Below are 14,689 nucleotides of genomic sequence, written 5' to 3'. Positions count from 1 at the left end.
CTTAGTTGCTAAAATTTGTGTATTAAATTTGCATTGGGTTTTACAAAATTATACAGTACAAGTTATTTTATTATTCTGGCAATTTAGCTGCCAGTTTTTCTACCTTAAAAACAAATGTACCGTCTTTCCATTTACAGTAATTCACCGTTAAAAGAAACAACCGTAGATTTTACAGTCAAAAACTGGCAGCTCAGTCAACAGAATTTTAAACGCAAAAAAGTACCGTATTTTTCAGATTATAACTCGCAGTTTTTTTCATAGTTTGGCCGGGGGTGCGACTTATACTCAGGAGCGACTTATGTGTGAAATTATTAACACATTACCGTAAAATATCAAATAATATTATTTAGCTCATTCACTTAAGAGACTAGACGTATAAGATTTCATGGGATTTAGCCATTAGGAGTGACAGATTGTTTGGTAAACGTATAGCATGTTCTATATGTTATAGTTATTTGAATGACTCTTACCATAATATGTTACGTTAACATACCAGGCACGTTCTCAGTTGGTTATTTATGCGTCATATAACGTACACTTATTCAGCCTGTTGTTCACTATTCTTTATTTATTTTAAATTGCCTTTCAAATGTCTATTCTTGGTGTTGGGTTTTATCAAATAAATTTCCCCCAAAAATGCGACTTATACTCCAGTGCGACTTATATATGTTTTTTTTCTTCTTTTTTATGCATTTTCGGCCGGTGCGACTTATACTCCGGAGCGACTTATACTCTGAAAAATACGGTAGTTTTTTTTTTATTTACAGTAATACGCTGTAAAGAACAATGTAACATTTTTATTAATTTGATGGGTATTTAAGTATTTTTATTTATTTTTATTTAGACAAAAACATGTTTGGAACGTATGATAATATTCTGTAATATTTGTTGCAATATTGGATACTATTAAAGTTTAAAAGATATGCAATTTCAAGCAGTACATATATTTTTTTCTGTCAAAATAAAAAAAATCAATTACATTTAGTGAGAAAATATTAAGTACTTTATTGACACATATCATTTTCAGGTGTCTGCGGACCAGATCTGGCCCCCGGGCCTTGAGTTTGACACCTGTGTTATAAAGTGTGGGTAAGCTACGTATTTCTCGATCAAACTGCCGAGTGACTGAAATATGCTTGTATGATTATCATGCAGCATGCTTGCCTACCCTCTCTGGCCTTGCGTTCGGTGATGGCCCGAGCCATAGAGCCGGTCTTGAATAGAAAGCCATTGTGATAGACACACGTTGGGGCTGAAAAGTGCACTTCCTCCATCCCTGCGTCCACCTCGGAGCAAGGAAGCTCTGTAAGGAATAACACAGGAAAATATTAGCGATCGACCGATATGTTTTTTTTCAGGGCCGATACCGAATTATTAGTAGTCAAGAAGGCTGATAACCGATATTTAGAGCTGATATTTATTCTCAGTACAAGTTATTTAAACATGAATAGCATACAGCACGAGTCCACAAACTAGAGATCCGTCCCACAGGACGTGCCAAGTAAAAAAAAAATAATAATAATAATCTGTCCTGTTCAGCTGTTGAAGGCAAATCATATTGTTGATATAGATGCCCAAACATGTTTACTTAACAAAGGAGAAGTGTGGGATACTTCTCTTGTTGCCTTATTTGCATTTTATATTATTAAATATTTGAATATATTTAGTGTTTGGCACAGCCGGACTAGAGCAGGAGGGGATAGGAAGAGGAGGAGGAAAAAGAAGAAGAGGAGGAAGAAAGAAAAAGAAAACAAAGAAGAGGAAGTGCTAAAAGAAGAAGAAGAAGACAAAGAGGAAGAAGAAGAAGAAGAGGAAGAAGAAAGGGAAGAAGAAAAGGAAAATGAAGAAGAAGTAGAGGAAAAAGAGGAAGGAGAGAAAAAAGAGGAAGAAAAAGCAGAAGAGGAAGAAGAAGAGGAAGAAAAAGAAGAAGAGGAAAATTGAAGAAGAAGAAGAAGAAGAAGAAGAAAAAGAAGAAGAAGAAGAAGAAGAAGAAGAAGAAGAAGAAACTGAAGAAAAAAAAAAGAGAAAAAAGAAAAGGAAAAAAAGGAGGAAGAAGAAAAAGAAGAGGAAAATGAAGAAGATGAAAAAGAGAAAGAACAAAAACAAGAACAACAACAACAAGATTCTTGTTGTTGTTGTTGTTCTTGTTTTTGTTACAAGAACAAGAAGAACAAGAAGAACAACAACAAGAAGAGGAAGAAGAAGAGGAAGAAGAAGAGGAAGAAGAGGAAAATGAAGAAGAAGAAAAAGAAGAAGAAGAAGAGGAAAAAGAGAAAGAAGAAAAGGAAGAAAAAGAAGAAGAAGAAGAAGAAGAAGAAGAAGAGGAAAAAGAGAAAGAAGAAAAAGAAGAAGAAGAAGAAGAAGAAGAAGAAGAAGAAGAAGAAGAAGAAGAAAATGAAGAAGAAGAAGAGGAAAATAAAGAAGATGAAAAAATGGAAGAAGAAGAACAAGAAAAGGAACAACAACAAGAACACCAAGAACAACAAGAACGAGAAGGAGAATAAGTACAAGAAGAAGAAGACAAAGAAGGAGAAGTAGAAGAAGAAGAAGAAGAAGAAGAAGAAGAAGAAGAAGAAAATGAAGAAGAAGAAGAGGAAAATGAAGAAGATGAAAAAAGGAAGAAGAAGAACAAGAAAAGGAACAACAATAAGAACAACAACAAGAACGAGAAGGAGAAGGAGAATAAGTACAAGAAGAAGGAGAAGGAGAAGTAGAAGAAGAAGAAGAAGAAGAAGAAGAAGAAGAAGAAGAAGAAGAAGAAGAAGAAGAAGAAGAAAAAGAAGAAAATGAACAAGAAGAAGAGGAAAATGAAGAAGATGAAAAAAGGAAGAAGAAGAACAAGAAAAGGAACAACAATAAGAACAACAACAAGAACAAGAACGAGAAGGAGAAGGAGAATAAGTACAAGAAGAAGAAGAAGAAGAAGGAGAAGTAGAAGAAGAAGGAGAAGTAGAAGAAGAAGAAGAAGAAGAAGAAGAAGAAGAAGAAGAAGAAGGAGAAGATAAAAACGGTGTCAGCTGGTGGCAAAGCGTATGGTTATTAGTTACTGGTATAAAATGTCAAGTTTTTCTCATTCTATTACTTATTTTTGCTCTTGTTTTGTTCCATTTTTACAGGTTTTTTTGTTTGATTTTATTTCGACAATATGTGGCGGGCCAACAAAACTTGAGCTGTGGGCCACACTTTGGACACCTTTGCTCTAGACAATATACACATAATTGATCACCAAGAGGCAAAAAAAGACAAACTCCATGACTAGTGCTACATGTTGGAATCCATGGCAAAGCAAAAGTATAAACATCTCTTTTTTCCCCCCTAAGAGTCAGATGTCATATGTGTTTCTATCCTGAAGGCCTTTCTGCATTGTGTGGGTAGACTTGTCTTCAAATGCTGGAGAATATACAACAGTACAAATAAATGTCTATCAGCAAATAAATTAAACGCAGTCATCCTTTACCTGTGTTCTGATTGTGGCTCAGTAGCTCAGCTTGCAAGCGCTGCGAGTGTGTGTTGGCCAGGGAGAGGGGAGAGGGGCAACTGGCCATGCCAGTGGAACAATTTACATCTGCGCCACAGAAAATCAGGCTCAATGTCTCCAGCACGTCACTGCACTGCACATTTATGCACAACGCCTATGGAGAAGGACACAAAGAACAATATAAAGTTATTCATATTCATAGAAAATAGGAGGGTCTGTGGTGTCACAACAACACATACTGTAGTACCGTGTAAAAAAAGCAAGAATATTCAACAAAAAATTTTGGGGGCCACTTTTCCAGAAAGCTAAGTACCAGGGGCCCGGACTTTTCTCTATTAGTCTTTTTTTTGTACATTCCGGAGAACCAGTTTCGTCTTTTAAGTTTTTTTTTACTTTTTTGTTTGTAAGTATTTACTCCAGACTTGTTTAACAACAAAAAAGAGAAAACAACACAACAACAACCATATATATATAATAATATATATACATGTATACAGTAACAACGTTTACAATTTCACATTCTAACATGTCCGAAAAGTAGTAGGAAGAAGCACAGCTTGTTTTATAATCCTACCACTTTTCCATCTCAAAATAATTTGTAACACAATTGTTCACTTCCTTTTTCAATCTTGAACACAACCACAAATAAATGAATGAATGAATAAGTATAAATACAGTTCACATGAATAGATAGTTAAAGCCTTTTTTTGTTTTTTTGTCGGATATCAGGAGCACTCTGTTGTTTTTAAGGACCTTCTGCAAAAATGTTAGTCCCTCACAAGTTTTTGGAACTGAACTTGCGGGCCACCAGCAGAATAGCCCAAATGATGAAAAAAACAGGACCTAAAACGGAACCTTGAGGAACTATGATTATATGAATTTGAACAGGTAAATGAGCCATAGCAACACCTTAGTCACAAAAATCACATTACGAACAAATAAATAAAAAAAAGGGTACCTGCCAAGAAAAAGAGAACTTAAAGGGGTGCCTTGAGGGACGCCTCAGTTATGTAAATTACAAGTTTGGACCCCAGAGTTCTATGCTTGCCAGAGAGATTAAAATGTCAATACAAGGATCAGCTAATACATACATTATTAATGTATGTATTAGGAATGTATTAATGTATGTATTTATTTATGTACATATATATATATATATATATATATATATATATATATACACACACATACATACATACATACATACATATATATATATATATATATATATATATATATATATTCACAAGCTGATAATCTCGAATAGTGAAAAGTTCACAATAACTGTTAACTCTCTAGTGAATTCCTAATTGTCTTTTATCTGAGAATTTAATTTAATTGATTTATTTTTTTTCTGTAGTGGTAGCTGCAGCTGCCAGTTGTGGTGGCGTCGTGGCGACACCAGAAGTGGCTTGACAAAGAAATGTGTCGCCGTTAACAGCTGCCGGAATTTACCGTATTTTTCGGACTATAAGTCGCAGTTTTTTTCATAGTTTGGCCGGGGGCGCAACTTATACTCAGGAGCGACTTGTGTGAAATTATTAACACATTACCGTAAAATATCAAATAATATTATTTAGCTCATTCACGTAAGAGACTAGACGTATAAGATTTCATGGGATTTAGCGATTAGGAGTGACAGATTGTTTGGTAAACGTATAGCATGTTCTATATGTTATAGTTATTTGAATGACTCTTACCATAATATGTTACGTTAACATACCAGGCACGTTCTCAGTTGGTTATTTATGCGTCATATAACGTACACTTATTCAGCCTGTTGTTCACTATTCTTTATTTATTTTAAATTGCCTTTCAAATGTCTATTCTTGGTGTTGGGTTTTATCAAATACATTTCCCCAAAAAATGCAACTTATACTCCAGTGCGACTTATATATGTTTTTTTCCTTCTTTATTATGCATTTTTGGCCGGTGCAATTTATACTCTGGAGCGATTTATACTCCGAAAAATACGGTAATCCCTGACTTGTGATTAGGTAATAGCGTGAGTGATTTCACTGCAATAATTTTTTTTTCAATGTCTCTAGACATCGAATGTAATACTTTTTAATGCCATCCAAGACCTTAATTTTTGCAAAATCCAAGTAATGACTTGATGACCTGCAGAAACCCTGGCTACTGCAAAACATTTTTGGCTCCCAAGTATTGAACTGAACTCAGGGGTCTGGCCCTCAGTTGAATAACCCTGCCATAAACTGTGCTGAAATAATTTGATACATTTATAATACTATTCTTACCAAGGATTAGAATGCTATAAACAATTGATGGAAATGTTGAAAAACACACTAACTACACTGCAGTAACTACAAACCCCGTTTCCATATGAGTTGGGAAATTGTGTTGGATGTAAATATAAACGGAATACAATGATTTGCAAATCATTTTCAACCCATATTCAGTTGAATATGCTACAAAGACAACATATTTGATGTTCAAACTGATAAACTTTTTTTTTTGTGCAAATTATCATTAACTTTAGAATTTGATACCAGCAACACGTGACAAAGAAGTTGGGAAAGGTGGCAATAAATACTGATAAAGTTGAGGAATGCTCATCAAACACTTATTTGGAACATCCCACAGGTGAACAAGCAAATTGGGAACAGGTGGGTGCTATGATTGGGTATAAAAGTAGATTCCATGAAATGCTCAGTCATTCACAAACAAGGATGGGGCGAGGGTCACCACTTTGTCAACAAATGCGTGAGCAAATTGTTGAACAGTTTAAGAAAAACCTTTCTCAACCAGCTATTGCAAGGAATTTAGGGATTTCACCATCTACGGTCCGTAATATCATCAAAAGGTTCAGAGAATCTGGAGAAATCACTGCACGTAAGCAGCTAAGCCCGTGACCTTCGATCCCTCAGGCTGTACTGCATCAACAAGCGACATCAGTGTGTAAAGGATATCACCCCATGGGCTCGGGAACACTTCAGAAACCCACTGTCAGTAACTACAGTTGGTCGCTACATCTGTAAGTTCAAGTTAAAACTCTCCTATGCAAGGCGAAAACCGTTTATCAACAACACCCAGAAACGTCGTCGGCTTTGCTGGGTCTGAGCTCATCTAAGATGGACTGATACAAAGTGGAAAAGTGTTCTGTGGTCTGACGAGTCCACATTTCAAATTGTTTTTGGAAACTGTGGACGTCGTGTCCTCCGGACCAAAGAGGAAAAGAACCATCCGGATTGTTATAGGCGCAAAGTTGAAAAGCCAGCATGTGTGATGGTATGGGGGTGTAATAGTGCCCAAGACATGGGTAACTTACACATCTGTGAAGGTGCCATTAATGCTGAAAGGTACATACAGGTTTTGGAGCAACATATGTTGCCATCCAAGCAACGTTACCATGGACGCCCCTGCTTATTTCAGCAAGACAATGCCAAGCTACGTGTTACATCAACATGGCTTCATAGTAAAAGAGTGCAGGTACTAGACTGGCCTGCCTGTAGTCCAGACCTGTATCCCATTGAAAATGTGTGGCGCATTATGAAGCCTAAAATACCACAACGGAGACCCCCGGACTGTTGAACAACTTAAGCTGTACATCAAGCAAGAATGGGAAAGAATTCCACCTGAGAAGCTTAAAAAATGTGTCTCCTCAGTTCCCAAACGTTTACTGAGTGTTGTTAAAAGGAAAGGCCATGTAACACAGTGGTGAACATGCCCTTTCCCAACTACTTTGTCACGTGTTGCAGCCATGAAATTCTAAGTTAATTATTATTTGCAAAAAAAAAAAAAAGTTTATGAGTTTGAACATCAAATATCTTGTCTTTGTAGTGCATTCAATTGAATATGGGTTGAAAAGGATTTGCAAATCATTGTATTCCGTTTATATTTACATCCAACACAATTTCCCAACTCATATGGAAACAGGGTTTGTACATGGGCAACATACTTAAACCTAATCAGGTAATCAATCTAGGAGTTTGTGGCTGCTTCAGAGTTCTCGCAAAATTGTAAAACATCTTGGATTAGTCTATGCTTCCAACTCTGTATGAGCTGTTTGGGGTAGGTCATTTCCTGTTCCTGAATAATTTGTGGCGAACAGCAAAGAACTGTTGGGATGAAATCGGAGTGGAAGAAATATTGGAATGGACCACACAGAGCCCAGACTTATCAAACATCTTCGAATGAATTAGAAGTTGCGAGAACAGCAGAAAAATACACGCCCCCAATTGAACGACTGACCTGGGCTTCAGATAACAGACATGCTTAATGGCGGAGGAGTTGAGGAAGACAAGATGCTGCCGCTTCAAAAGAGCAAGGTGGTCTGCATTCAAAAGGGGGTGGATGTCAACAACATGGACACAGTCATTCCAATGTCGAGCCGGACTAGCAACACACCATAAGGTTCACTAACAAAAAATGCAAAGTGGCTTTGCTGAAAAAAACAAACGTCGACGTCAATGACAAAACTCAACGCTGACATCTCCAAGAAGACACGCTGGTTGAGGAAGCACAGGAGAAATTCAGAGGACTTGGAGCGCCAATTGTAAAATTGTTTAAATGGAGGACAGGAAAAAGCCTAAGTACTTGTTGTCAATAACATCAAGGAACAGGACAAATATGGAAGATGACATCATCTCCACTACAAGTACATAAAAGACAGAATTCATAAAGACTTGATGATGTCAACAATAACAACACTACGATAGTAACAAAGGTTACGACAGCTTCTACAATGTTGATTCATAGCATTCACTGACTATCACCAATTAGTTATGTATAACTAGAAACCAATTATGAAGGGATAGGTTGATTGGCAACACTAAATTGGCCCTAGTGTGTGAATGTGATTCTGAATGTTGTCGGTCTATCTGTGTTGGCCCTGCGATGAGGTGGCGACTTGTCCAGGGTGTACCCCGCCTTCCGCCCGAATGCAGCTGAGATAGGCTCCAGCGCCCCCCGTGACCCCGAAGGGAATAAGCGGTAGAAAATGGATGGATGGATGGAATTATGAAGGGTACAATTAAGTCAACACTTTCAGACCAGTATGTACATTTATTCTAAAAATACTTGTTTTTTTATTACTTAATGAGATTTTTTCCAACACTTTTCTTTATTTCACACAGGAAGTGAACCTAATGTACAGGCTCAGTTTTTGTCTCACCCCTCACTTAAACCGTGAGTAAAGAATACATGAGGAATGCACTACCAACCTGATAAGTCAGAAAAAGAAATAAATAATACAGTCTTATCTGCGTACAGATGCTACCTGGTGGTTAGTTGAGTACACTGCAGCTAGTCCTGGATAGTCCCACTCCTTAATGCAAGTGTGTAAAACTCAAGGTTCGGGGGCCAGATCTGACCCGCCACGTCATTTTATATGGCCCGCGATCGCCTGGAAATAATATGCGTCAGTAAAGTACCTCATATTTTCTCATTAAATGTATTAGTTGTCTTCATTTTGACAGAAAAATGTATATTAATATTATCCAATATTGCAACAAATATTATATTATCGTACTTTCAAACAAGTTTTTGTCTAAATAAAACTGAATACATAAATATTAGCTTGACTTATGACTTCAAAGCAAGTTATCCATCAAATTGTAAACTGTAGAGATGACAATGGATTTTACGGTAAAATGCACAATGTTCTTTTTACAGCATATTACTGTAAATGGGAAAAAACGACCACTGTTTTTTTAACAGAAAAATTCTGTCGACTGAGCTGCTAGCTTTTTTTACTGTAAAATCGATGGTTGTTGTTTTTACAGTGTATTACTGTAAATGGGAAAACTATACCACACTTTTTATGGTAAAAAAAACTGGCCAGAAATAATAATATTGTAGTAAAAAAAAAAAAAAACATTTTTTTTAACAATTTTACAATAACATTTTCACGACTAAGCTCGTTCTTAAAGACCGTTCTTTTAAAAAAAAAACAGTGGTACTGTTTTTCCATTTACCGTAATATGTTGTAAAAGAATGAAGAAGAATGAGTTGCCAGTTTTCTACTCAAAAATCTAAAGATTTTTTTTTTTACAGTGCACGTAAAAAAACGTTTTAATACGTTGCTGGCTTAAAAACTTTGTATGCCTAAGTAACTTGCAACTATAATTATTTGAAACTTGTTTATTTTGACAAATGTGCTGTTTTAAAATGCAATATTGTTAAATTAAGGACACTTGTATGTCTGGCTTGTGTGCTATTGTGTGATTAGCTGTTGTGTAGCTGCTAGCTACTATAACCTACCATGTTTACCTTTTGTCAATGACTTGACTAAAATAGAAGACAAGACCAACCTTGTGAGCTTATCGGAGGACATTTAGATGTTAACTGGCTGTCCAACTTTGCACAAGTAAACACGCTGCAGAATATCAATAACAACAACGCCCCGAATAAATGTTAATGTACATGCATCCAGTGAATTAAAGAGTAAGTCTTTCTGCTGCCCATGAAGATTACCATATTTTTCAAATTATAATCCTCTACTTTTTTCCTAAGTTTAGAACCCTGCAGCTTATTAAACGGTGCAGCAAATTTGTGGATTTTCCTTCGCTCAGAGCCATAATGTTTTGTATTCAACAAATAGTTTTCTCCACCGACCGACACACTGAAAAGGTGTGTTGTTGTTTGTGTTATAGCGTCATCTTTTAGACAAGTTTGCTCACTGCAGGTGCTGCTCGTTGAAAATGTATCTTCTGTTTAGTGCCTTTGTGGAAGACTTGCTCTTCCGGGTTCTTCAGACCACCAATTACGGACATGACCGCCTCGCTCATCTTTCTGAACAATGATTTATTTTGCAATAAATGTTTTTTGTGTTCGTTTTTAGTCATTTCTGTCCGTCTCGCCCTCACTCTCGTTCGTGCTCGGGTTTTCTCTCCACCATCAACAACCCCTCTCCTTCCCGGCTGCTGCCCTTTAACAGAGCGACCGGTGATTAGATAAGCCAACCCAGGTGTGCCATCTACGCACATGTCGCTATTCTCGAAACCGGTCCTAGCACACCCCGCTTCGCTGCAGGTCCGCAGGCCACGCCCCCCCCTCCCCCACAGCCTTCAAACAGAAATATATCCCATTTCGTCTACTTTTGGTCTATAGCGTTTCTGCTCTAAAGAATTCTCCATTCATCACTCCAAGAAACGTTTGTAAATTTTACAATATAACTAAAACAATTCCTACTTACTAAACCGTCCCATGTGTGATGTCTGTAGAAGTGTTTTTATGCATATTTGTATGTACCATGGTAATGTAATCAAGCTAGTTTTGTTAGCATTAGCGAATATGCTAACATGTTTACTAGTGTCTGTGTTAGTATTATTAACATTATTTTTGTATTGTTTCAGTCTTGTAAATTTACCAAAACATCACCGTGGAATTTTTTGAGTCTGCTTAGCTGATTAGAGAGCAAGCTTCCGCAGCGAGTGGGTCCATGACGATGACTTCTGTTTTGTTTGATCCTCCGTTTTACTGCCTTGTGAAAAGCACCATTTGGAAACAATTAAGGCATGTAAATAAACATTAATAAATCTTTCGTACTGGTTTATATCTGTGGTTTATGGTCCCGTGCGGCTAATACATACTGTATAAAAATATGTATTTCTTCTAAAATTGGCGCTGGTGCGCTCTCCTTTTGATTGATTGATTGATTGAGACTTTTATTAGTAGATTGCACAGTACAGTACATATTCCGTACAATTGACCACTAAATGGTACCACCCGAATAAGTTTTTCAACTTGTTTAAGCCGGGGTCCACGTTAATCAATTCATGGTAAAGCTCTCCAGCCCGGAAAGTTTGGTATATCAAATTATCTCTACATCTATTGAAGAGAAAACATTAATAACCACCGTGAATCTGAAAAGTGTGCATCTTAGAACCACAATGGACGGGGGAAAGTCAAACCCACAATCATAAACCGTTTGAAAAACAGACACACCAACACGTGACAGGAAAACCTCAACATTAGGTAATGATCACTGTCACTGGACAAACAGCACTGAAACATACCCAGTTGTTTTTTCATTTGACTGCAACTTGAAGCAAAAGAAGCTGAAGTGCGAACGGAAAGATAATTGAATTCTAGACCGGGGAAGACGGGGGGCAGAATATCAAGGATATTATGACTGAGAAGAGGAGGATGTGGTGTTTTTTCAGCTGAGGAACCCACTGACACACACACACACAATACAAACACTGTGCCAAAACCAATAAGCACTTTTGTATATGATTGAGAAATTCCACAGCCCCCTTTGAGAACGACTGACCACACACGTAAACTCACTCACAGTTTAGACAGGATGAACCAATTTATTCATATTGATCAAATGCAGTATGAGCTACAGTGACAAATCAAAGTGACTGGCAATCAATGACATGTCAGGATGCATTAAGGTTTTTTTTTAGCTATGGATTAACATTATCCTGACTGTCTGTCTGTGATCATTGGTTTGTGATCCAGACAAGGCAAAAATGTATAACTCAAACTGTAAAACTATTATAAATTGGTTTGATCAGGGATGTTTCTGAAAATGCAGAAGTTGGTAACAGCCACTCAGCAATGTTTGCAAAGATGACACATTTGTACATACAGTAAAGCAGTGGTTCTCACTCTTTTTTCAGTGATGTACCCCCTGTGAACATTTTTTTTAATTCAAGTACCCCCTAATCAGAGCTAAGCATTTTTGGTTGAAAAAAAAGAGATAAAGAAGTAAAATACAGCACTATGTCATCAGTTTCTGATATATTAAATTGTATAACAATGCAAAATATTGCTCATTTGTAGTGGTCTTTCTTGAACTATTTGGAAAAAAAGATATAAAAGTAACTAAAAACTTGTTGAAAAATAAACTAGTGATTCAATTAGAAATAAAGATTTCTACACATAGAAGTAATCATCAACTTAAAGTGCCCTCTTTGGGGATTGTAATAGAGATCCATCTGGATTCATGAACTTAATTCTAAAAAAAGCAATCTTTAACATCAATATTTATGGAACATGTCCACAAAAAATCTAGCTGTCAACACTGAATATTGCATTTCTTTTCACAGTTCTTTTTGACAGACATTTTAGTGAGAAACCTGAGCTTGTGCTTCACTGAGATTATGAACTTACATTCATATTTTGTTGAAGTATTATTCAATAAATATATCCATCCATCCATCCATCCATTTTCTACCGCTTATTCCCTTTGGGGTCGCTGGAGCCTATCTCAGCTACAATCGGGCGGAAGGCGGGGTACACCCTGGACAAGTCGCCACCTCATCGCAGGGCCAACACAGATAGACAGACAACATTCACACTCACATCCACACACTAGGGCCAATTTAGTGTTGCCAATCAACCTATCCCCAGGTGCATGTCTTTGGAAGTGGGAGGAAGCCGGAGTACCCGGAGGGAACCCACGCAGTCACGGGGAGAACATGCAAACTCCACGCAGAAAGATCCCGAGCCCGGGATTGAACCCAAGACTACTCAGGACCTTCTTATAAAGGATTTTTGAATTGTTGCTATTTTTAGAATATTTTTTAAAAATCTCACGTACCCCTTGGCATACCTTCAAGTACCCCCATTTGAGAACCACTGCAGTAAAGGAATGGCTAAATCAGGCTAGAATTAAAGGTTTTAGAATGGCCTTCCCAAAGTCCTGACTTAAACGTGTGGACAATGCTGAAGAAACAAGTCCATGTCAGAAAACCAACAAATGTAGCTGAACTGCACCAATTTTGTCAAGAGGAGTGGTCAAAAATTCAACCAGAAGTTTGCCGGAAGCTTGTGGATGGCTACCAAAAGCATCTTATTGCAGTGAAACTTGCCAAGGGACATGTAAGCAAATATTAACATTGCTGTATGTATACTTTTGACCCAGCAGATTTGCTCAGATTTTCAGTAGACCCATAATAAATTCATAAAAGAACCAACCTTCATGAATGTTTTTTTGTGACCAACAAATATGTGCTCCAATCACTCTATCACAAAAAAACAAGAGTTGTAGAAATGATTGGAAACTCAAGACAGCCTTGACATATTGTTCTTTACAAGTGTATATAACTTTTGACCACGACTGTATATATACCGCATGCAGCACATTACAGTCTATTTACAGAGGCAATTCAACCAAACAACATTGTAACTGTATTGATGGCAACATTACTGGGAATGTAAATGAAAAGGAGCACATTAGCAGGGGCGTCACTAGCTTTTAAGGACAGGGGGGGCTTAGCCCCCAGGAGATGCACAGGGTGCGAGCGAACGTAGCGCACGAGCACAAAACTTCACAAACGGCTAACAAAGACTTAGAAATTATTCATTGTTATTTTTTTTTTTTTTTTAAATGCACAGGACGAAATTAAATGCTCCCCGGGACGATGGCTTTTAACCATTTTTTTATTTTTATTTTTATGTATTTATTAATTTTACATTTTATATTAAATGTCTTGGTTTTTCCTCCCTCTGAAAATCCTATGAAATGTTTAATAAGCCATCCTATAATAAAAAAAACAGCTATTAATGTAACAATACAATAAAACAAATATATGTAATGATGTTTTTTTCATTATTTTAACAATAGGCTAATGTATATTACTTTATATAGATTCTACAAGAAACACAAAACTTAAAAACTAAATTATTTACAATTGCACACACAAGGTTTCGTGCAGCTTCACTCATTGTAAAGGAAGATAATGTGCTTCGTACACCTGCAGGACCGCAAGCAAGGTCGCAGAGAAAATGCGGACTGGAATTTGAGTGATATGGGCATTTTCTATATGAACAAGTGGAATGGATTGGATACCGACGCACTAAAGGGGCTCTCTACCTTACGCTATGAAGTGAGGGGAAACTGAGTGAATAATAACAGGTTATATGATTTATTTAAACTCATATTCGGGCCGCTTTATAATGAATATGTCGGCATGTATTTGTAAAAAAAAAATATATATATATACTGCATATAACACCAAATTATTTAGGGGGGCTTAAGAATATTTTAGGGGGGCTTGAGCCCCTCTCAAATAGGTCTAACAACGCCAATGCACATTAGTAATAGGGCTCAGAAAAAAAGATAACATTAATCATGCATAAACGCAGATTAATCACACAATTTATTTTGACCGCACATACTACTTGACTTAACCACCGACGGTAGCCTGGAAGATAGAGTAGGTTGTTATACGGTCAGTTATCAGGTCTGTACGGTAAGGATTAGTACAGACACTCCGACTGGTCTGCTCGCTGGGA

At 37.0% G+C, this 14,689-nt stretch overlaps 1 protein-coding gene across 6 annotated transcripts in view; it reads right to left on the bottom strand.

The window, feature by feature from the left end:
* The window catches only part of LOC133572760 (arf-GAP with Rho-GAP domain, ANK repeat and PH domain-containing protein 1), a 162,973-nt gene that overhangs the window by 60,921 nt on the left and 87,363 nt on the right, over window positions 1-14,689 (bottom strand). For all 6 annotated transcript variants that reach the window (XM_061925762.2, XM_061925761.1, XM_061925760.2 and 3 more), the window contains 2 exons: window positions 3,458-3,632; window positions 1,169-1,303 (listed from right to left, as the gene is read on the bottom strand). In XM_061925762.2, coding sequence (XP_061781746.1) covers window positions 1,169-1,303; window positions 3,458-3,632 — 310 coding nt within the window. The remainder of the gene's footprint in view (window positions 1-1,168; window positions 1,304-3,457; window positions 3,633-14,689) is intronic.

Source organism: Nerophis lumbriciformis, linkage group LG30 (genome assembly GCF_033978685.3).
Source record: "Nerophis lumbriciformis linkage group LG30, RoL_Nlum_v2.1, whole genome shotgun sequence".
NCBI lineage: Eukaryota > Metazoa > Chordata > Actinopteri > Syngnathiformes > Syngnathidae > Nerophis > Nerophis lumbriciformis.
The sequence above is the reverse complement of the archived record's forward strand: the minus strand, read 5'-3'. Positions and strand labels throughout refer to the sequence as shown.